At 37.0% G+C, this 25,375-nt stretch overlaps 1 protein-coding gene across 2 annotated transcripts in view; it reads left to right on the top strand.

The window, feature by feature from the left end:
• Positions 1-280: 280 nt before the first annotated feature.
• The window catches only part of TPC1 (two-pore channel 1), a 78,283-nt gene continuing 53,188 nt past the window's right edge, over positions 281-25,375 (top strand). The window contains exons 1-9 of one of the 2 annotated variants that reach the window (XM_077373641.1): positions 281-557; positions 3,658-3,801; positions 4,054-4,161; positions 7,312-7,407; positions 10,251-10,381; positions 16,370-16,430; positions 16,534-16,700; positions 18,260-18,365; positions 18,583-18,660. In XM_077373641.1, coding sequence (XP_077229756.1) covers positions 423-557; positions 3,658-3,801; positions 4,054-4,161; positions 7,312-7,407; positions 10,251-10,381; positions 16,370-16,430; positions 16,534-16,700; positions 18,260-18,365; positions 18,583-18,660 — 1,026 coding nt within the window. In that variant the 5' untranslated portion in view covers positions 281-422. The remainder of the gene's footprint in view (positions 558-3,657; positions 3,802-4,053; positions 4,162-7,311; positions 7,408-10,250; positions 10,382-16,369; positions 16,431-16,533; positions 16,701-18,259; positions 18,366-18,582; positions 18,661-25,375) is intronic. The other variant, XM_077373639.1, reaches the window with a different exon arrangement.

The following is a 25,375-nucleotide window of genomic DNA, read 5'->3' as shown; positions in this document are numbered from 1 at the left end:
CTATGTTTTTATTTGACTAATACCCAAGTTTTATCGCGGACAAGAACCTTTAACAAAGATGACATGAGGGCAAATTTGTAATTGTACTAACCGATTTAATTAAATTCACTTGACTCAACCTCCTATCCATACAGATATTGTCATACTCATTTGTTTTGCCTTCTTTATTCATCGATTTGACATCCCATCCCTCTCTCTCTCTCTCTCTCTCAATCTAAATGGCATTATCGTATATTTTAATAAAATCAAGGGCATTTCAAAACCACTCATCCGACGCGTCTTAGTTTCCTTCTTCTACAATTCTCTTCCTGGCATGTGACTTCCTCGTAACGCTTTGAAAAACATTTTTGATTCCTCATAGTTGGGGGGAGGGAGAGATAGATAAACCCTAGTTTTTGGAAAGGAGAGGGAAACAGAGAAAAATGGAAACTCCATTGATTTTGGAAGAAAGCAGCAATTGCCGCACCAGGCATGATAGGCAGAAGAAGTTTCAGAAAAGGTCCGACGCCATTTCTTATGGAGGTCCTTATCAGAAGGCTGCAGCGCTAGTCGATCTGGTAAGTTTCCTTTGAGATTTCAATCCGTTTTAGGTCGAAATTTTTAGCTTCTTCTATAACCTTTTGTCTGCAATTTGTATTGAATTGCCTATTAAAATCGAGAATATATTGATGCTACCTAGAGGCAGATTAATTTCTTTAAACATATTTATTTTATCTTAGCAATGATTTTTGCGAATTCGGTAGTGGCTTTAATAAGATCGGATGATGTCTACTATAAGTAATTTGATTTCGGCAAGATATGTTAGTTTTTGAAGTCTTATCTTCGACTATATGATTCACACTTGAGAAGGCTTTATATTGTTTAGCTGAGAAATGTTAGGATTTGGAGATGCATGATTAGTTGTAATCATTCAACTTCAATGCTTTAGACACATCCGGGTTGAGGTTTTGGGCTTAGGAATCTTGACTTTGGATTTGATAGAAAATAAACACCGGGGTAGAGATGTAGAATTGTTCAATAGAAACTGTGAAGTTTCTAAAGTATCGCATTTTTCAGCATGAGTGTGTTCTGTGATTTTGGCTTCTATTTGCTATCTTTGAGCATATTGCACGGTATATTAAAGTAATTAAACAGTTTTAACTGGCCTCCCTGACACCCCGGACTGATTGCATTGGAATTTCCAGACTCTTTGTTAGTCAGAGGGTACTCTTTGTTAGTCAGAGGGTCAAATGATCTATTCACAATGACTTTCTGACACCACCAGATGGTTCCAACAGATGGAAAGCTAGCATCAGATAGAAAACAACATGAGATTCTGCATCATCTTTATTGTCCATCTGGTGGGCCTCAAGTCACACTACGTGGGTAATGATGATGTTTGGCAGTTACTATTTAGCGATTTTTTTTTCCAGGTCATTTGCAAGGCCCAAATGAAGGGCCGGACAACAAGAACAAAAATTCTATAACTTTTCCATATAATTTAGGGAGGCCACATTATTGCATGATACAGTAAAATTAGCTAACAGGTAGGTTTTGGGCGGTGGGTGCGCGTCAAATGTTATTGCTTAGTTGTCAAAGTCTAGGTTCATGGAGGATGGCTCACATTGTTGATGAATTGTTAGATTTGAGATTGTGGTAGTGGCACATCCTATTCACATTTATTGAGGGGAAACAAATGAAACGGTGGATACTTTAGTGAGAGAAGGTTATCTAGATTAGTTTCAACTTTCAAGTATCGGACAACTCTGCCTCATTTTGTAATTTGCTCTCTATACATTTTGTAGAAACAATGAGGAAAGACTTGCTAAGGAAGGAGTGATTGAAGAGGATCTTAACCATAGAATAAGAGCATGTTGGTTGAAGTGGAAGCTTGCCTCAGGAGTTCCGTGCGACCTTAAAATCCCTACCAAGTTGAAGGAATTTTTTTATAAGACAACTGTGAGGCCAGCCATGTTGTACGGCTCAGAATGTTGGGCCACCAAGAAGCAGCATGTGCATAAGATTAGTGTAGCGGAGATGCGAATGCTTAGATGGATGTGTGGCCACACAAGGTTAGATAGAATTAAAAATGAAGACATTCGTAAAAAGGTGGGGGTGGCACCAATTGAGGAGAAGATGAGAGAGCACCGCTTAAGATGATTTGGACATATCGAACGCAGGCCTTTGGATGCTCCGGTGAGAAGAGGCGACTGGTGCCAAATTGATGGAGTAAAAAGAGGTAGGGGCAGACCGAAAACAACTTGGGTAGAAACAGTGAGGAAAGACTTGATAGCTAGGAACATAATAGAGAATATGACCTTGGATAGGATAGAACGGAAGAAAATGATACACGTAGAAGAACCCAACTAGAACCAGGATTAGACCCGGGTAGATTCCTTTTACCTTCTTCATGAAGTTTTTCTAAATGATTCATTTAGTCGACCCCAACCAGTTTGGGACAAAGGCTTTGTTGAGTTGAGTGAGGAAAGACTTGAGGGCTAGGAACATAACAGAGAACATGCCCTTGGATAGGATAGAATGGAAGAAAATGATCCATGTAGACGAACCCAACTAGTGTCAGGAGTAGACTTAATCAATTTTAGCCGGGTAGATCCTTTCACCTTGTCGACAGCAAATTTCGGACCTACTTAAGAAAATGGGGGTGATTTTGTAATTTGATTTGGACAAATATTTTTTTGATGCCCACACACCTTCTTAATGAAAATTTTCTACAGGATTCAAGGATTCATTAGCCTACCCCAACTAGTTTCGGACAAAGGCTTAGTTGAGTTGAGTATATTTTGAATCGTAAATTCGCCCTTTTATAGTTTGCTCTATATTTTTAGTAAAATCTTTGTTGCTTATTAGAAAAAAAAAAGCTTGCGTGTGGATGAATTGTTTTGGTGTTATATATATATATATATATATATAAGAAAAGTGTTTCTAGTCCGGCCGACTAGAGATCATTCTCTAGTCCGCCACCCAAAAACACATGGGTCCCACATATTTGGGTGATGCAAAGCATTCATTTGATGGGCCCTGACATAGAGACGGTGTCCACAAGAAATTAGCTTCATAGGATCATCCCAACCCTATGATTTGTGGAGCTTAAAATGGACGGCTTTGCATCACCCAAATCTGTCCATTTTTTAACTCCACAAATCGAAGGGTTAAGAAGATCCTATGAAGCTGAATTTTTGTGGACATCCTATCTATGATGAGGCCTATCAAATGAATGCTTTAGATCACCCAAATATGTGGGACCCATGTGTTTTTGGGTGGCGGACTAGAGAATGATCTCTAGTCGGCCGGACTAGAAACACTTTCCTCATTATATATATATAATAATAATAATAATAATATTTTTTTTTTTATTCTGTGAAGAAATTCTCATAATAATATTAAAAATGGTTTGGTGTTTGGTTGATTGATAGTTATACATGCTTGGTCAAAAAGTATGTTTGCAATGTTATAGTTCTTGGTTAGTTTTGAATCGCATCTCCAGTGTTCTCATGTTCCATTTAACTCATTCTATTGATTCAACTGACAATATAGTGAAGAAGTGAGACAGCAGTATCCATCGGTACTCCTAAAGTAACATGTGTTGAAACTTGCTGCCTTAGTTCATATGACTAATGAGAGAATATTGACTAATCTCGCTGAGAATGTCTTTTTCAGGCGGAAGATGGTATTGGGTTACCCGAGCAAGTCCTTGATGAATCAAATTTTGAAAGGGCAGCAAAGTTCTATTTTATCTATATTCAATTTGATTTGCTGTGGTCACTTAATCTTTTCGCCTTAGTAATATTGAATTTTATTGAGGTAAGTTGAGGTTTTCATTCATTGGTATTGTTGTCTTTGTCATCTGTGAGCTGGTTTAGGTCAAAGCGAAAAAAATTCACGGGAATTGTCTACCATCTTTACTATTGGAACGTCTCATACATGCATTTGAGTTCTTATATCCGTCTCATTATTTATTTTCTGTTTCTTGCATCGTCAATTCCGTCTGCTTGTGATGTTTTAGTTTTTCTAACTAGCTCAATATGACTAAATCAGTTTCTTTTTACTTTGCAGAAGCCTTTGTGGTGTGCGAGGTACACTCCATATTCTTGCCAGAACAGAGAGTATTTTTTCCTTGGGCAATTGCCTTACTTAACCAGTGGTCAGTCCCTTGTATATGAGGTTAGTGTAGTTGCTGATAAAAATTACCAGACTCATAGGAATGACAAAATTCGTTTAAATAATGTTTATGATTTATCAAATTCAGCCTTTACTATTTTTTAAAGTTATTCATTTGCTGAGGAATTTGTGTGGAACTGAGTAGTGATCAGTAACAGTCACATAGGATATGAATTTCGTACTCGTTCTCTTTATTTGTAAAATTACTATTGATATGGAGTTATTCTGTGACATAATGCACTGCTGTGCCATGGTTGGCCTCCAGAGAGGAATTCAATGCTTCTATCTTTTTTTATTAACTATTTTTAGGTAATTTCTTCTTAGAAATCAAAATTTGATTTTGTTGGATTGGGTATGCAATCCAATTTGGCTTTGTCGAGTTAAGCACAATTGAACTGCTGACATAAGCATTGCAAAGGTATCAAGTATTCTTAAGAACTCCTTAGACTGTAGATTTTGTATCTACTTTTAGTGCAGACCTGCCATTCTGTTTGTGGTGCAATCAGACTACAGGTTCCCTTCAAATTGATTGACAATCCTTCCAGAGGCATACTGTTCATCTTCATATCCGTTTTGGGCAAGCTCTACCTTTCTTGGATATCTTTTCAGGATCTATGAGGACCAATTTTTTGAATGGATCTATGCCAAGCAGTTATGTAACTACACAATATTTTGTAGTATCAGGCTCAAAATGTGGGTCAAAGTACAGTGATGAAAATTATGATGAATTTTCAATGGTGAAGTCATTAGAGGGCCCATGATGGTCTAATTCCTTTAACCTTTTTGGCTTATACATTGTCTTGAATTATGGAAATCTTTCAATATGTTGTAGGGGTTTCTAGATATGAATCTTGACAGGTTGTGATATAGTTTTTTTTTGGACATATTACTTTGCTTAAGTTGGAATGTATGATATATAACAGGTTATTCTTTTATTAATTTTTTAGGTTGGGAAACTAGTTTAAATTTGTTAGTCAAGCTTGGATAGGAGTTTTGAGGTCTAGTAAAAATTTACAGAATTGGAATGTCTTTTGTATGGTTAAAATATCTGTGCATGGGCCTTAAGGGAGACAACTCGCTCTAGCAGGGGCCTCGAGGGAGACACCTATTCTGCTTAACTGGCTCTTATGAGTTTTGTTTCAGTTTTTTGTTTTTCTTCAGGCTTTAGCTTCGTGCCTAAAGGCTCTCTGTTCTTTTTTGGCTGTCTCTGTTGTACCTGATGACCTTGATCAGCTTGTTATATGCTTTTCTTTAATAAAATTGACGTCACTCAGAAAAAATGTCGTTTGTATGGTTTCTGCTCCATAGGCTGTATGCTCCATGTGTTCTCAGATGCGGATGCATAAGCCTAATGAATTTTCTGATTTTTTAATAATAAATTAAAAAATTAAGCAAAAAAGAAGAAAGTTGCTACAAAATCTAGTGAAATCATTTTCTGCATTTCTAATCAAATATCATCAGGCAACCCCATCTACGCATTGACAAAATAAAGTATCAACCCCATCATCCAATCCAACTATCATCATGAAGTTACCAGCCAAATAATACAAACTACAAAGTGGAGAGATTGACAAGGAGTTTACGTTACATCCCCATATCAAAAACCCAAATACACAAAGTGACAAGCCAGTAAGTCACAACTCACAAATTCGAAGACACAAATGAAAATGTATATAAAATAAGAATCACACTCATCAACAATCTAGCCATTCAAAAAAAAAAAAAAAAACTCAGTCAACAATCTATGTCCTTGTCCTCAATCTCATCGTCTATATCCACTTCATCTGCCTAGTGAATGTCCTCATCATACCCATCCTCATCATCATACTCTTCCTACTTTATGCTCACATGACGAGGATGCACTACAACTTTACCTTTTGCTTTTCTTGCATCGATGCACACAATAGTTACTTATTATGAATTAAAAGTAGAACTAGAGTATATTCTATGAAACAAGAAAGTAAACTCACTTTCTGGAGCCCTCTTTCTCCTCTTAGGTTGAGATTACTCCCAAGTCCCAACCAATTGTGACGGTGGTCAAAGTGGCACATGAGTTGAACCAACGGGAATGGACTGAAATGAATAGCAATGACTTCAAACAGTGTGGCACTGTCATCCATCCAACTAGGAACAAGAAGAAGAAGAGGGTCTTCTTTCTCAAGGATCCACTCGTCATCAAACTCTCTATCTGTTGGATTGGTTAATAAAACCAGAGAGATAAACCCATATTTGAGTAGGCCAATTACAATAGATAAAAAATATGCTTTAGAGTTTCTTCTTCTTCTTCTTTTGAAATTTGGATCAAATCTGTGTCTCACGTTGAGAACTCACTCCTTTAGAGAAGACACGAGTAATTCACAGGAAGAGAGGAAGTCTCTACTCCCAAGATGGTAACCGTCAATTAGATTGGAGCATTACAAATGTTAGTCCCGCATCGGATAGACTTAATCCTGACAATTCTCTGGCCACTGTGTCCTCCACAAAGGCCAAAAGGAGGTTTGCGGATCTAGCTTGGTCTTTAGAAGACTCAACCATGACAATAATATCATCTAGAAACTGCTGATGAGAAGCCATAGGAGCACTTGGAGAAACCTCTAAATTCGATAATAGTTCTAATTAATTGGCTTTTCTAAATTGTGCTTTATAGAATCAACAACCAGATTTAAAAGGAAAAGGATCTACATTCCTGAGGCCACTGGAGAAGAGAAATACCCCTAGAGCCGCCGCCAACACCACCATCGCACTCACACAATACCATTTTGTCAGGGATGGAGAAATGAACGGAGGTTTATGGCTCCAGCTTGGTCTTTCGAAACGTCAACCATGACAATAGTATTATCTATATATTAAAGATGAGAACCCATAGGACAAGGGATGAAATGTGTTGTGATAAGAGATTATAAATAACTAGTGATGGCCTCCATTTCCTTCCTCTAATCAAGATTCTCGTTACCCTCCCTCATCTAGTCTTATGGTCCATATTTATTACAAATTTTAAATTATGAAAAGATGTGGAGTCACCACTGCCATGCTAGCAGTAGATGCATATTTAGAGTAGTTCTTCCAAACTCCCAAACTTTAGGCGCTGACTATTGGTGTGCTTTATCTCAATTTTTCATTAACTTTACTCATGGCTTCATTAAATTTCTGCAGGGAGTAACTTTGTCCATACTCGTCGTATGTACATTCTTTCCAGTAGCATATGAAGGCTTCCGTCTCTATTGGAAGAACCCTTTGAACATATTAAAGGTAGATTATTCCTGATCTTTGCCTTGAAGCTTCTTTCTTATTCATGTCTTGTAACCACATACATATTTACTGTTAAAGTATAAAAGATAAATAATGCCTTTCTCCAACAGCTTAAGCTTTTGGAGAAGTTAGTAAGTTAACATGGTATCAAAGCCAAAGGTCTCGAGTTCAAACCTCCCTGATAGCAAAAATCCACATGCGATGATTGGCCCAAAGTGGGACCACATGTGCCACGTGTTTGCCAAGTAGGCCACACGTGTGGGGGTGTTAAAGTATAAAAGATAAATTACGCCTTTCTCCAACAGCTTAAGCTTTTGGAGAAGTTCGTAAATTAACATTTACCATTAAGAAGCACTTCTTGAATAATATAAATGTTTGACACCAATCCCGTGGGAATTGAAAACAAGACATTAGACAATGTCCGTGTACCCTTACTACAAACACAACAGTGAGGGATTCATTGAATATTATAAATGTCAACTAGCATTCTTGGCTCATTCTATGCATGGGCGTAAAATGATGGGCCCCACCCGATCAAGACATTAGTTGCAAAATGTTGGGCCCCACTATAAAAATGAGGTGTAAAATGGTGGGCCCCAAAGCCTCAAAACATGAGGTGTAAAATGGTGGGCCCCACCCATGCTATGCATGAGGTATAAAAACTCCATGGAAAATAATATTGCATGAAAAAAAATCCAAGGTCGAGTAGGTTTACAGTATTCCTTGAAAACATGAAACATTTTTAATTTTGAAAAACAGTTTATCTGGAGCAAATTTCCAATAAAAATGCTCCATGGGAAATGTTTTCCAATAAAAAATTTCCATGAGAAAAAACAAATGACAAAAGAAAGATTCAGATTTAGTATATAATCTCTAATGATGGAATGCCCCAGCATTCTGCATGAGTTATTCAAGTGTATGTTACCTATAGAAGATTTGTGCTATCTTTGAAGTTGTTTTCTTGTGGCAAGTTCAGTTTGACTCATAATTATCATACTTGGTTCGATAGGTTATGTAAGTAAACCTATGCTGGATTTGGATGATCTTCTAAAGCAGAGCAATAGATGAAGTAAGAATTTGATTAATGACACTAACACAAGTTACTAGATATTCACAGAAGTTGGGGGCTGTGGTCACTTGTGGAGAGATCTAATTGCAGAATGGGTTGGATTCTTTACATATGTGAACAGAGTGATATGTAATAATCTATACAATGTCGCTGACGACCGTCTAGCCAAGAAAGACATAATTAACCACAGCAATAGATGTACTAACTACTAAGTATGCTGAAACTTACACAACTTACAAGATATTGGCAGAAGTTAGGGGCTGTGGGTCACTTACAGAGAGATATCTGTTGGTCACCTGTGATACTGTGATTTTCAGAATAATTACACCCTAATATACAAGAACACGTGATCTGAAACTATTCATGTTGGGCTGCTAACCTTGCGCCAAAGAAACATAATTAAAATTTACTTACCCTTGAGTAGTTCATGATACATTTATTTGAAGACTCCGACCCAAACTCCTTTAGGCTAAGAAGAAATCTCTAATCACTATATGTAATCATGCATTTTGAAGCAGGCTATGTTCTCGTCTGTTGCATCTATTGGTAACTGGTTTTAGAGATTATTCCCAGGATCTAGATTCTTGAGTCTTGGCAACATTCTTGATCCCCACTGTAAGTTTGGAAACTTCATCTATGTGAGAGTTGATCTCTATGGATTGTCTCTACAGATTCATGAATCGCTGTCAGCATCTTAATGTACTTGGTTTTCTATGAGCCTTCCTTTACAAATATGCAAATTAAATTTCGTATTATTTTTCTTCTTTAGAACTAGTCTCAATTTTCACTGCAGATTTTCGGATCCCCCATTAGGAGATTCATGAATCAATCATTGTATCACGCGTTAGGGAATCCTTTTCTTACCACTTACAACATAGGGGGCAGAGACTTAGGGAAACTTCCTCGTACTTTAATGCTTTTATCAGGAAAGAACCTTCACTTCTCCTTGGATCTGTAACCCTTCTCCACAAGAACAAAAACCAACACTCTGGTTGTAGTGTGATCACTATAACCCTTGAGCACTCTAAATCCCCACATTCTAATTGTAGGTTCTTCTAATACTGATCCGTCCATCTCTTCTGGGCAGTCACTTCTACGTCCACTTAATATCTTAATAGTTTCATTTGAAATCTTTCTAGGTTTACTGAAAATACAGTGCATAATTTGTATAAAAATGAAATCAATTGGTAAGTTCACATGAAGTATGATCATCTTATGCATTCTAGGGACAGATGTGTAAAAGCCGTCCTAATAATTATCAAATCCTTCTGTCCCAGTTATAGATGCTAAACAGCTCACTTTTGGTGCATTGCCTTTGTATTTGTACAGAACATGTAACACAACAAACATGTATTTCTTAAACAGTATTCTTCTTTTTGAACTGTTTCTTCAGACAATACTCTTTGATGAATTAATCAAATTTAATCTTTTGACCTTGGATGACTCTTTCTTCTTCTCTTACAATTAATGAAGGATTATGCAATCTATGCCCATTGAAATAGTGTTGAGACCAGACAATAATATTTATGACATGCTATGTATGGTGGTGGCTGATAAGTACAATGAATCAGTTTACAAAGATCACATATGGAAAGCAAATTTACATGTCCTGTTCATTATAAAGGGAAGATTTTCAGGACACTTGGTTTCTGAGTCAATCTTCTGATCACATAATATGATTATGTTGTTTTTTACCATACACATCTCAATGTGGAATAGTTGATTAAATAGAAAGTCACCACTGTAAACACTCTATTTTTTTTTGCTTTTGCAGGTTGCATTTCTGTTACTTTTGGGCTGCGATTTATTAGTTTATGTTCTCTATTTGTCTCCTGTGTCCATTTATTCTCTTCCTTTCAGAATTGCTCCATATATTCGTGTCGCCTTTTTTGTTATAAACATCAGGTATGGTATCCAGCTTACTTCTGTTAAATCATTGGTACAATTCTTGACTTTACAACCTCATTGTAGTGGAATTTCAACTATATGCAGGATTCATTTGCGTAAATGTTTCTTTAATCAGTATGTGCTCCAACAAATTGAAATTCGCTCTATGTTGTTGGTTAAGTTATTTGGTGGTTCAACAGTTGCACGTTGTTAGATTTCCGAATAAGTTGCACTCTTCCAAGTTTATCTGTTCATCAAGTTTTAATTTTCCTTTATCAGCTGAGAAATATATTTAATGAAACCTAGTGCACCCTCCAAGAAAAAAAGGTGAGAAAATGCATGAGGACGTTCTGGAGGAAGATTGCGCTAGTGCTAAAAAGATTGTAGATTTGTCCAAACATCCATGAATCTATTTACGAGATGATTGGAACCCCTATGGATGTTGAGTTTTTTTTTCCAAAAAGGGTTAACAGATATTAATTCAAACATCTTGGCCGAACTCTAATTAAGCATAAGATTGGGTAACTTTGACATCACTGGCTGTTGTTGACGCAGTCACCTTTGACAACTCGAGGTGGACGCCAGCTTAAGGCTATCTTTCAAGACCTTTGTCTTAGGCTGCGTTGTATTAGCAATACCAGTAAAGGTCCTGAATCCTGATGTAGTAGTTAATTAAATGCCTCTATTAGTCTGTTTTGACCTTACGACATGTAATATATTCTAGAATTGATAGATAATTTTTTATTGATCACATCAGAAATAGATGTTACTATGTATCATGTTCTTTTGCCCGTGAAGCTTGGATGTTGGTAAGTGCAATGGCGTCAAGATTACCCATAAAATTTAAGTTATTAGCTGCTGCGGAAATAACTCTTGACCTCTTTGCAATGCTTTTGAGATGGCTTGCTTCTTTTGCAAAATTTGAGCTTGTTTTATGTTATCTCTCCATAGAGGGCAATGCAATAGATGATGCTTCATGTTGCACCTGACATATATTTCCTTTATCTTGGTCACATTGCCATTCTCCATTCCTATTACCTAGAAGTTTCACTTAAAAACAGTGGATAGAAATTCTTTCAGATCTAGCAGATACTTCATTGCCCAGTTCATCACTTTCTATGGCCCTCCTTGTTCTTTCTTTTGTATTGATAACTAAGTTATAAATTCCGTTCCGGTTGCCGTTCCGTTTTGGCTACCTGAACGGAACGTTTCGGTGTTCTGGTCAAAACTTTCCGTTCCGGTCGAAAAAAATAGTAAAAAATATGAAAAAATTCAAAAAAATTAGAAATTGTTAGAAAAATATAAGAAACACTTAAATGAACTAAAAGACATCTTTATTACTTAAAAACCAAAGTTTAATACAACTAAGACATAAAGCAGTAGAAGAACATAGAAGAAAAAAAAAGCCAAATACATAGTGCCAACCACATCTCATATAATCTCTAAATCTAAATCAAGATGGTGGTGAATTTGGTAGAGGATCATCATATTCAACCGACTGGTAGCCCTCATCATCGCCGTCACCACCACCTCTTGGAGGAGTGTCCTTAAGGTTTGCGTCGTCGTCGTCGGCCGCATCAACTCTAGAAGGCGCTTCAATATTTTCCCATCCAATGTCGTCTGGCGTCAGAATAACATCTTCATCTTCCGCAACCCAATCCATCATAACATCTAGGTGATCTATACTCAGTGGGTCGCTAGTGGTAGAAGATCTCCTGTTTAAGTCCCTGAAAAGAATGTCCAACACAAATGATTAAGTAATACTTAAAATTTAAACTTAAGAGGTGAAATATAAGAAGATTAATTCCAATTCAATTAAGTAGCATATCTTTCTCGAAACTTGAGGTTGTAATGGATAAATACCAAGTCATTCAACCTTTGGTGCTCTAACCTGTTTCTTCTTGCCGAGTGGATGTGCTCGAAAGTGCTCCAGTTCCTTTAACATCTAGTAGCACTACAGGTTTGGTTGAGAATTCTGACGGCGAAACTCTGTAAGTCCGGGACGTCATTTCCAAACTGGTTCCACCATGCAACCGTAAAGTAAACAATAGTTAAGCATTTACTTGTGAAAATTTTAAATAAAATATACTTAATTAAATGAACAAACCAATATACCTGGTCCCAATCTGCTTCGGTTGCGGATTGCCATCGTCATTGCAAACATATCGGTAGACTCTCGATAGCTCTCATTCTGGCTAGTGATGGTGTCCTTCGTAACTTCATCAGGTACTAGGCGATTAATACATTCAATCAAACTTCGGGTGACTTCATGATGCTTGGAGAAAGTAGGACTGAAAAAGAGAGCAGGGTTAAGAAAGTATCCCGCTGCATGGAGGGGACTGTGAAGCTGTTTGTCCCATCTTTGGTCAATAATCCTCCAGATGGGAGCATAATCTGACTTCTTGTTCTTTAGCCTAGCCTTGATGTTTTCTTTGGCCCTATTCATGGCCTCATATATGTAACCCATTGCCAGTTTGTCTTGCCGGTCTACCAAACGCAGCACCCTCACCAATGGCTCGCTGATGTTTAGAATATGCTTGCAGTTGTCCCAAAATTGTTTATCCAACACTGTAATCACTATCTCTTCACTCAATTCATGTCGAATATACCTAATAGCAGCATACTCATCAGACATGAACATCTGTTGTAGGGCTTTCCTATGAAGCACCAGACTTTGTATACTAATGAAATTGGTAGCAAATCTGGTCCACGCAGGAAGACACAAGTCCCTCCCACCCGTGAATTTCTGTCTCATCAAGTTCAATAGAGTTGCGTGGTTGTAGATAAACCTCGTAACCTTTCGAGCCCTGTCAATTGTGCTTCCTATGAGAGGAAACACATCCGGTTTGCCCAAGTGCTCTAAAATCAAGTCTAAACAATGGGCTGCACACGGAGGCTAGAAGAATGTGGCATATTTGATTTCTAACTTCTTCCCAGCAGCTTTATAACTTGGCTCACCATTAGTTATAAACTGCACCACATTTTTCGGATCTACCTACAAAACAATCTCATCAAAAATTGCAAACAATGCCTCAGCATTCTTCACTACGCCAGATGCATTAATAGATTTAAGGAAAACTACTCCTTTAGGACAGTACACCAAAAAGTTAATTAAGACACGTTGTTTGGTGTCTGTCCATCCATCGGCCATAATGCTACAGCCACTAGTTTTCCTTGAATTCTTAACTTCCCCTAGGTAATTGTTTACTTCTTCTACAGTTTTCTTCAATTCTCCCCCGTAAATCGTGAAAAGAAGGCGCCTTATAACCTGAGCCTACGGCATTTATGACATCAAACATTGGCTGCCAATATGGTGAATTAGCAACATTGAAAGGCGGGTTGGCATCATAGCAAAGCATGCCAACTGCCATATTTGCCTGATCAAGTGTTTTTTTTGCTGCCAAAACACTCTTAATGCTTGGCTGGGATCCAGGGGTTGTTCGTGGTGCGAAGAAATCTCTCAACCCCCCTACAAGACCCTTCTTTTTCCTCTTTGCCCCACTCGATTCTACAACAACTGCTTTCCCCTTATTCCTAGGCTGAGGTAGTCCCATCGGTTCGTCCTCATCCCCCTCCCCCTAATCCTCCACATCTTCTTATTCTGGTGTGGCATTAAAACTACCCACCTCTGCCCTTGTTACACTTTTCCTAGCGTTTTCTTTTCTCATTTCGCCTAACATTTGCCCAATTCTCCATTTTACATCGGCATTGACTTTTTTACATGCCGCTACATCGCCAGGAACACCTGCTAGATGTTCTTTAAACCGGGTTATACCTCCACCCTTTATGACTTTTTCACAAAAGGTGCATTTAACACAGTTTCGTTGACCCGGAATCACTAGGCCATAAGCCCATGCCGGGTCGTACGATCTAGCGGGTGCGGAACCAATAGATGAGGCTCCAGAAGAACTCATATTTGAAGTTGAAATGAAGAGAAAGAGAATAAGGAATGAAAGAAAATTAAATCAAATAAAGCTTTTACTTTCCTTACACCTTTTGGAGGAGAGATAGTAGAAGCCTTCAGGAGAATAAGTTGAAGAAGCCTTAGGTTGTAGAAGAGAAGCCCATTGTCTTTAGTATAGTAGAGCTTGTTGTTGTAGGAGATAAAAAAAGCCTTTGATCTTCTTGAGCTTGTAGAGGAATTGGAATAATAAAAGCCTTTGAGATGATCTTTGTAGTTGTAGGAGAAGTAGATGTAGTTGTATGTAGTGTAGGAGATAAAAGAATTGTAGTTGTCGGAGAAGATTTGAAGAGGAAATGAGTTGTGAAAAAACAATGGTTAGAGGGCTATTTATTGCTTTTGGGGTGAAAAATGATGCAAAATGCCCTTCCAACAGCTATAAAACGGTCATAAAATGAGGGTAGAAGTGTAAAAAATAGTCCCCAACAGCTATAATGGCATTTCTGTAATTTTTGGGATTTCTTTTTTTTTTTCAATTTTTTTGCAAAAAATTGAAAATGCCCTCCTAACAACTATAAAATGGTCACAAAATGAGGGCAAATGTGTAAAATACACTCCCCAACAGCCATAAATGAATTTCTGTAGTTTTTTAAAATTTTTTTTGAAAAAGATGAAAAATGCCCTCCCAACAACTATAAAACGGTCATAAAACGAGGGCAAATATGTAAAATACACTCTCTAATGGCCTTAATGGCATTTTGGTAATCTTTTTGAAATTTTCTGCCTTTCTAGACCATTCCGCCCGGAATAGGGCTTCCCGCCCGGAATTCCGACTGGAACTGGCAGATATGACCAGAATCCGGACCGGAACGGAAAATACACCCCTTCCGTTCCAGAATCCGGTCTGTTCCGGCCGGAACGGAACAGAATGGATAACTTAAATTCATAATAATTGTAGAGGAGTAATTGTTTGAAGAAGTGTTAAAGGAGGCTCAATCAGGATTTATTTTCCCAATGTAATCTTTTGTTGAGATTTTTTTCATCGAAGTATGTGTAAATTCATGTTTCTGAGGACCATTAAATGATGCTTAACAAGTGCCCTAAGGGCACTCGATGGAGGACAGAACCAAGACCTATTTTTCTGGACTTGCTTTCTTGTGCAGTTTTAAATCGTTTGGTACCTCAATTCTTTCTGTATCATTCCTTGCCTCTGTATGTTGTGTAAATATGTCATGCTATCTTGTTTAAATTGTGAAACAACCAATTACTCCAAAAGCTTAAGCCGTTGGAAATAACGTTATTTAATCTTTTATACTTTTAACACTCCCCCTCATGTGTGGCCCCTCTTTTTAGGGCTGGCCTACTCGTGGCACATGTGACCCCTCTTTTGGGTTGGCCATTACATGTGGATTTTTAATATCAAGGAGTTTTGAACCCAGGACCTTTGCTCTGATACCATGTTAAACGACAAATTACTCCAGAAGCTTAAGCCCAGGGCCTTTGCTCTTATAACATGTTAAACGGGCAATTACTCCAGAAGCTTAAGCCGTTGGAGTTGGTGTAATTTAATCTTTTATACTTTAACACTCCCCCTCACGTGTGGCCCCTTTTTTTAGGATTGACCTACACGTGGCACATGGGCCCTCTTTTTGAGTTGGCCATTACATGTGGATTTTTAATATCAAAGAGTTTTGAACCCATGACCTTTGCTCTGATACCATGTGAAACAACCAATTACTCCAACAGCTTAAGCCTTGGAGATGGCTTTATTTAATCTTTTATACTTTAACATAAATAATATTTGCTTTCTATATGCTGAACTCTTAGCACAAAAGCATGTTTTGCCATGAACTTTACGGCTTGAATGCATGCTTTTTCTATCCCAAACTTTGGTTAACACAAATAGAATTCACTGGGTCATAAAATTCTTGTTCATATTGTGTTGTTTAGTATTTTGGTTTTGGTTGATTTTGACACATTCAAATTAGTTGAATATGAGTTGGAAAACTTCCACCCCACAAGATCTGGAATTTTGTAACAACGAGAGCTTTATTGTAATATGAAAATGTTTTCATAGGGTTGATATATTTTATCTTTGGCATCAGGGAGCTACGAGCATGTATCATCACATTGGGTGGTATGGTGGGAATGTACCTTAATGTCTTGGTAACTAATTCATTTATTGTTACTTTGTTATGCAATGATTTTTTCCCCTCTCAATAGCTTTGTTTTAATTTGCTTGGTGCTGTTTGCTTTTCATGGGTTGTAGGCTCTTGGGTTCTTATTCATTTTATTCTCTAGCTGGTTAGCGTATGTCACATTTGAAGATACCCAACAGGGAAAGACAATATTTACCTCTTATGGTGCTACATTGTATCAAATGTTTGTCCTTTTCACCACGTCCAACAACCCCGATGTGTGGATTCCTGCGTACAAGTAAGTGGGAATTTGCACAAGTGTTTTTGGATATTTAGTTTCTTTCCCTTTTCATTTGTAGAAGTTTGTTCCATCAATTATTTGTTGAAATGGAGAAACCTCTATTTCCTAGAATTTTGTTTTGTTAAGTCTTCACTTTGAAATTTATCTGACTTCACTATATTTCTGATACTATTGTTCTTGTTTTGTGATGTAAACTGAGCAATTTTTGTTTTTATTGTTATAGATTATTTACGGGGCACATTATTCATTGTAAACTATGAAACTAGTTCAATATGTGATAAAACATTTTGACAATGCTTGATACCATATTAATATTTTGAGAAAGAGAAAGAGAGTGATTTTTTTGCGAAGAAAATAGGTGTTTGATTGTCATAAATGGCATTTTCTTCAGCACACAATTAAATAACTAATGAGTTGTCTGTATGAATGGTGTCCTCTTTAACCGCGGGAAAGGTACCTCGAAATAGTTTTTTCGTATTAGGATTTTTGGCAATTTTTCGTTGATCTTTTGAGCTCATCTAATAGTGGTTTGGTGAGATTTTCTTCAAAAAGTTTAAAAGAAACCAACTAAATGTATTCAGTTTGATGTAGAAATTTAAAATGTTTTTGATATGTTTTATAGACATAAAAGTGTTGACCAATACTATAAATTCATTTGAATCTAATTTCATGCCATTTGGGTTGTATTGGTAATATAGTTCTTAGAGTTTGATACCCCCCAAGCTTCCGTTTGGTGTTCTGCTTCCAAATATTTCTGATATGGTTGTTTCCCATTTCAGTTTTTTGATTGTTGGATTCGTTATGTTCGTTATTTTGTTTCCCATGGATTTACCTTCTCTGGGGTTATGGGAACTTCTACAACACCTTTGATTGCCCCATAGGAAAGGCAATAGTGCATTTAGTCAATGGAAGGATCTTCCTACTAGTGTTAGGGGTGCTATTAAATGTTATGCTTTGGGTATTCCAATCATCATTTGTAAGTAGGTAGTGTTTCCTTTTGGGTTTTGTGGCAAGGTGGAATTTCTTCCTCTTGTAATTCTTTTCATGCATCAATAAAATCAAAGGTGCCATGCCGGGTTCCTAGATTTATTCCGGGTAAAATTTTTTGTTTCGAGCTGCTTTTAAGCCTTGGAATTTCATTATTGTCTCCTACCGATTATAATTATGTCATCCACATAAGCAAGACAAGTGTCCTACCTGCCCATGTCCTTCAGGTAGAATATAACTCATTGCCCACTTCACTTTCTAAGGGCATTTCTATATCTCACATGATACATGGATATATGTTGTTTTTTCGGTAGTCTTTTAGGACATCTCTATAGTACCACAAGGTAAATGAACAATTCCATTTATCCTCACAAATTTACACCTGGTTCTATTTCATACCATTCTTCGTGATCTCGGTATTTTATTTTTCTTGGGCCTCACGAATTATCGTTGATTATTTCTTTCTACTTATGCTTTAAACATTTGAAAATCCACATTCTACTTCTTTTCTCTACTTTATTTAGTAACTTCTTTTACATGGTGTTGTTATTTTGTATGCTTATTAACAGGAGTTCTCGTTGGTCTTGCTTGTTTTTCATCCTCTATGTCCTATTGGGAGTGTACTTTCTCACAAACTTGATTCTCGCTGTTGTATATGATAGCTTCAAAGCTCAGGTACTTATTCTTTTGTAGACTTAACCCTCTTGTATGTGTAAATTGAATGTGAAAAATTTACTATTTCTTGTACGTTATTCATGTCATTGCAGCGACCTTTTTCGCTTCACATTCACTATAAGGTGTAGCAAATTCATTTCTCAATTTTGAAGTCCGAGCACGAATAATACACTAAAGTATTACTTCGCCATGTGCTTATGCTAACTTCTCTTTGCAGCTTGCGAAGCAAGTTATTGAAATGGATTCCATGAGGAAACGTATCTTGGCAAAAGCTTTTAGTCTCATTGATCAACATGTAAGTGTGACATGCAAGATTATGTGTTTCTGAAATGGGTGTTTCACTGCTTATGCCCTTCAGCCCCACTCCTATTCCTTTATGTTTTATTGTAATTGTTCAAATAAGAACTAATGTTCAAAAATCGCCACAAGTGGGCTTGTTCCAGGTTTTGCACCTATGATTTGGCCTACACTTCGATTTTATTGCCGACTCATGTGTCTTGCCGTGTCCGACACGACACGTGTGTCCACACGTGTCGACACTCCTTCAGACACTTTTACTTGTATTGCTGGAAGTGTTAGACTTAATGTGGGTGTGTGGACATGTTTTTGTACCGTGTCAAGTGTGACATTCTGTTTTTTATTGAATATTATGTTTACCTCATTTAGACAACTCGTATCCATGTCGAAACTGAACACGAATCCATATCCACAAATCATGATTACATATACTTTCTATTTTAGCCGTGTTCCAGTTTCTAAAGTTTGGGGGTTTGCCGTGTCCGACACTCTGTGTCCGTGTCGACCCGCGACACTCGTGTCCGTGTCCACAAATCATAGTTTTGCACTCTCATCTCTAAATTGAACCACTATGTTTGGAAAACCTGTTTCCATGGAAGGATATGCTTTTGCCTAATAAGAAACACATTTCCTTTATTTTACCCCACACATTTGAACATAAACATAGTTTTGATAATTTAGGTACATGTTCCACTGTATGTGAAAGTAAAATGTAGTGTGGTTCATGTGAGAGATAAAGGGGGGAATGTAAAGGTATTGAAGGATTCTGTTTTTTTTTTCTTATGCTGTAGAGACTCATGAGGTTGATGCTAATTAAACAACCGCACACATGCTTCTAATGGAAACTCACTGAGTGGGGCTGCTTATATGGTGGCTAGCACCTAACTAGATATGAGGTTGCAGGTTCTACAGTAAACTGATGATTTGAACCCCGATGGAAAGATGTTCGTCTGATCATGTCAAATGGTGGCCTTTCATCCTCCCTTGCATATGCGGCCATATGTATGATGGGAACCATTGTTTAGTTTAGCAATTGTCAAATTCTATGTGATTAAATGTTTTTTTTTTTTTGAATGGTAAATGTGACTAAATGATTAAAACAAAATGCTAATATGAATGTTCAGTACTGCTAATATTGTGGGTGTCAAAGATCATAGGAAAGGGAAGAAAAGAAACATTTTTTTTTTTAAATTGTACCTACGAATACATGAAAAACAAAATCCATTCAATAGATGCCACACAACAAATATCATGATAATAGAAAATTCTATTATGAAAATTACACAAACCGAAACAAAATGAAAATTCAAATATCCCATTATTTTGGTTAAATAAAGTACCGCTTATTTGGAAAATGTGCTTGTGTGTAGGTTTATTGTTTTGTTCATATAGGCCTTGCAAGATTGGTTTTATAAATTAAGTTCTTCAATTTTGTCATCATTTTCTCAAATTTAAAAATAGGTGCTTCTTATTTCAGAAAAATGGAAAAGTATGGAAGATGAGAAAAACTCCATTTCTGGTTTTTGTTAATGATGCTGGAAAGTGATATGAGGAGAGAAATAGGCAAAACTGTCGGGTATGAATTGAGAGAGAGGGAGGGAATATGCAAAAATCACTCGTCGTACCTTGGTTCTTTTAATTTTTTTAATTTTATTTTCATGAGTGTTAAAGAGCGAGAGTGGGAAAATTAGGAAAATTTTGATTGGAAGGAAGGTTGCAAGGTGTGGGAAAGACGGAAAGAGGCTAAAGATCCTGGGTTCTCCACATAGTTTTATAACTCCCTTGCGTCATCGTGGACTCCCCCGAGTCGACTCCCTTTTACACTGGTGGCTGCGTTTCGCGTTCTGCTGCCCCGTTCTGCATTTTACCCTAAAGAGTTAGTAAAAACTCCTTTGACAACTCCGAATTATGACCGTGTCAACCGAGTACGCATTGCGCCGAGTCGACAAGGATTTTCTTCGGCCACATTCTGCGCCACTTCCGCATTTTTAAACACTGGTTCTCGACAATATGATAATTATGTTTTATATTGTTTCTTCCCAAGTAAGCTAGAATTTCTTTCCTTTAGGAGGTTTTTTTTTCATCTATACATTTCTTTCACTTCCACATACGTAGATCATGTTATAATTAATAATATTATATAGATATCCTTGGTAAAGATGTTTGTTATATGTGATGTTTGTTTGATCGAGATCTAGAGTGCTAGGGGTGCTACAATAGGTGATGCTTTGGGCATTCCAAGTGTTCTTTGTAAGTAGTGCGCTTTTGTTTTGGGTTTAGAGGCAAGGTTGCATGTCCCCCTCTTGTAACTCTTCTTCATTTTTAAGGCACCGCCCCCGGGGTTCCTAGATAAATTCCGGGTTACAAAAAAAAAGCCATTGGAATAAAGCAGTCAAAGTAGAGTAAGAGATGGAAAGGGGCAAAAGTTTGTGTTCTTGACCCCATGATAATCAGCTGCTTTTTTTTATATCTTCTATGTAGCTAGAGTTTCTTCCCTTTCTGGTGATTTTGTAAAGTTTTGCATCTATTTTTTTGAAATGGTCTGCATCTATTAAAACCATATTTTCTCATATAATAATGTATAGATTTCATTTGTTAAAATGCTTGTGATATGATGTATTTTGTATTTTGATTATGTTTATATTTATACATATTTTAGTGGGGACGTGTGCGTGACAACCCACCTTTTTTGCATTATATGATATGAATATTACTATCAAGTATAGATTATAATGTACATGCTAAATACATAAGTTTGAATATCATAGATCTATCTCTAAAGAATTTATTTTGAGAAATGTTGTTATGAATTCATTTCTTGTTAATTTGGTTATATTTCAAGATTTAGAAACTTAAGCCCTGATTTCGATCTTGGCAAAGTATGAAAGATTAAATGACGTTTTGTCCAACGGCTTAAGCTTTTGGAGCAATTGGTTGTTTTCACATAGTATCAGAGCAATTGCCCAGGTTCAAAACTCATTGATTGAAAATCCACACGTAATGACCAACCAAAAAGAGGGGCCACATGCACCACGTGTAGGCCATCCCTAAAAAGAGGGGCCACGCATGAGGGGGAGTGGTAAAGTTTAAAAGATAAAATGATGCCTTCTTCAACGGCTTAAGCTTTTGGAGCAATTGGTTGTTTTCTCAGATTTGATTAAGGATTCAATCGCACTCAATTCAAGGGATTGTCAAGTAGTTGTTTAAAGTTTTAACTAGTAAAAGAGTAAATATATTTTTTTTAAAATTTTGCTTAAATATATTTCATAATAGTATATAGAATTTTAACTAGTAAAAGAGTAGTTCAACAACAATAAAGTGAAAAACATGCCATTGAGTAGCTCAACTGAGAATAACAACTTGAATGAACAACGGGAACAGATTGTTCTCTGATTGTGTCTGATGGTTCCCCCTTAATGTGCTGATTTTGTTGTTGTCGCTGGCATAGGTTCATCTTCGCACTGGTCACTTTGTCCCCCGTCCCCTGTTTTTTCCCCATTAAATTGATTATTCTAAAAAAAATTGAATGAAGAATTAGACGTGAGAACACATTATTACATGGAGAGGTGGCGAAAGAAACTTACGCATATTACTTAGCATGCACGCTGCTTGAAGACACGTTCAATATATTTAGAACCATCTACTAAAGAAATATTGTGATTGTCAGAGCTGGGAACTACTACAAATGAGCTTACATGTTCCTAGCTGGTCAATAGGATGAATTGTGACAAAGAATGTTCTATGTTTTAGGTGCAAATTTTGTCTTGCATGAAAGAAAAATTTCTCTCATTTTGACATTTTGCGTCTTTGTACTTTTTTTTTGCAACCGATAGTTTCACTGGTAGCATAAAAAAATGAAAAGTGAAAGAAGAATATGGGAGAAAGGAAGTTGATCATTCGTCTTTGGAAATGAAGATTCTACCAAAGTGATGATTTTCTTTCATGTGGACAAATGAGTCATTGTGGACTCTCCCTTTGTTTGTAAAATGAATTATTGAGTATTTGATCTTATCGAACTTAAGAGAAACTACAATTAATATAGTTGCTATATTGCTAGAATGGTTACCACCAAGAAAAGTGGGTAATGGGCCACATCTAGAAGGGAATCTCTGAGAAGAGATCCTAAAGGGACCTTTAGAGAGTCTCTCGAAAGAGATTCTAAAGGGATTTTCTTCTTTCTCCCGTAGGAGAAAGGTTTTCTTTCTTTTGGGGAAACTTCATCTTTATCATCTTTCTCCTGGAGGAGAAAGGCCTCCTCCCTTTAGGGAGTCTCCGAGAAGAGATCATAAAAGAACCTTTAGAGAGTCTCTGGAAACAGATTCTAATGGGATTTTCTTCTTTCTTTTGAGGAAACCACTGTCTTTATCTTTTGGGGGGAATCCACGGTCTTTATCATCATTCTCCCAAAAGAGAAAGATCTTCTCCCTTTAGGGTGTCTCTGGGAAGAGATCCTAAAGGGACCTTTAGAAAGTCTCTGGAAGAGATTCTAAAAGGATATCCTTCTCATGAAAGAGAAAGGTCTTCTTCCCCGAAGAAAATCTGCAAAAGAAAGAAAGAAAAAAGAGAGAAAGAAACTGTTAGCCAAATCTTTTCTCACCTTTCTCTCTTCTCTTTTTTCTCTTTCTCCTTTCGCGTAGCTTTTCTCTGCCCAAAAGATCCGTTCCCCTTTGTCTAGATTTTTCTCGCCAGGATTGGATCAGGATCCCTTCTCAAAAGGATCTTTCTTCTATTTATAGAAATTCCTCAGACTAGTTGGTTACTGCCAACTCATCCCTTATCTTTAATTTCACGATCTCCACTTTCTCTTTTTGGAGCCGTTGTGAATGCCACCTCATCCATATCTTTTAGTTCCATGATTTCGACTTCCCTCTTTTATCGGAAGTTACATAACCTCGTTTTGAAAGTGGGTGGCTCTTTATTCATTCGCTAGACTTCTTCTTTTCCATAAATTTATGAATCTCTTTTACTTTACTCGTTCAACTCTCTCTCTTCTTGCTTTTTTTTGGATGACTCTTTATTCATTCGTGAGACTTCTTTTCCATAAATTTAGGAATCTCTTTTCCTTTACTCGTTCGGCTCTCTCTCTTTTTGCTTTTTATATTAAAGTGTTTTAACTTCATATTTATACCTTTTACTTTTGGGAATAACGTGACGTGTAACCACCTCTTTTTTCTTTCTTCTTATTTTACCAAGGGATTTTACTTTTATCCTTTTATTATAAAATTTCGAGTTCAACAGTGTTCTTGTCTGAGTCCAACTTTTAAAACAATGTGATGCAGGGGCAGGCATCAGTTCCACATAGAAGAAAAATGACTTTTTATTTTCCTAAGAGGAGATTGGGTTTTATTGTGTTCATGGGTTTTATTTTCAATTGTGGGCCTTTCTTTTAGGTCATGGTTTTTTAAGTGCTGGGGACCACTCACTTTACGCCTTATAATTTAACTAAACTTAAGTTATGAGTTGGTTGGGCCTATCATTTAACTGAGTTTATTTATTTTTGTCATTTAGACAATTATGTAGGGCTGATACTAGAATGAGATTAAGGGCCATAATTGTTTTTAGTTGTTAATATGCTTTAAAGGGTTTTTTTTACTTTTTCCGTGAACGTAAGACAACAGATAGACTTTGGAATTTGTGTGGAGTGTTTTCTTCCCAAGAAATTGCTTGAACTGCAGAAACAACATTATTGGTGATTTTCTCCCCCACTTTTGCTCTATATTCTGCTTGTTTATTTCTCCATGCATCAGATCTGTCCAGATTTGTACTTTTGTGGATGTCAAATTGATATAAGAGCCAAATCGATTTATGGCATGGTAGAGGTCGTGTTGCTCGCGTGAATCAGGCACAGCAAGAAGAGATGCAAGAATTATGGAGAATAGTAGCGTGATTGATGCGTGAGCTGCAAAACTTGCAGCGGAGCGATCGAAAGCCTGAATGGAGGTATCTGAAGGCAAATGCAATGAGAAGATAACGTTGATATTCTATGACGCAACAGGGAAGATAGCGGGGAAATGATGGAATACCCTTTTCATGAGCCCACGCATCGTGCACAACTGAATGCGGAGTCCTTGAAGAAAAGTTGGCTCAAGCATTGGAATTAAATTATGCTGGAGTGCAAATTGAGGTGCCGGATTTTAATGGAAGATGGCATACAAATTTAGAAAGTTATTTTGAATGGAAATCAATGGTGGAAGAGAGGAAACTGCTCTTCAGGAAGTTTAAGCTATATGGGGTTGCTCTCCAATGGTGGAAACGGTTAGAGGAGTGACAATCCAGGCAAGGGGAGTTGAAGATCAACACGTGGAAACATATGAAGCAGAAATTATGTAGACAATTTCTGTTGGTTGATTATATGATGTCATTGCATGATAAATTTTGTGGGTTGCAGCAACGAGAGATGAGCATACAAGAGTACATGGTTGAATTCAATATTCTATCCCTTTGGTTTGAATGAAACGGATGGACAGTTGACAATATTTTATATTTTCATGGCCAAAGATGGTGATTACGGATTATATGGGGATTATTACGATTTTTAAACTTGAAGATGCTTATTACCATCTGCTTTGGTAGAGGAATGTATTAGCACATTTTATGAGTAGGAGAAATCCATCTAATCACACTGAGGCAATAGGAAATATGTGTTGTTTGGTGCTTCGGGGTCTCTGGAATGACCAAACAGCATTTAGGACTGATCGAAACAGCTCAATTGT

This window comes from Tasmannia lanceolata, unplaced genomic scaffold, assembly GCF_043159265.1.
Source record: "Tasmannia lanceolata isolate RefF3 unplaced genomic scaffold, GAP_Taslan_0.1 ptg000037l, whole genome shotgun sequence".
Taxonomy (NCBI): Eukaryota; Viridiplantae; Streptophyta; class Magnoliopsida; order Canellales; family Winteraceae; genus Tasmannia; species Tasmannia lanceolata.
This window is presented reverse-complemented; position numbering and strand designations above follow the sequence as displayed.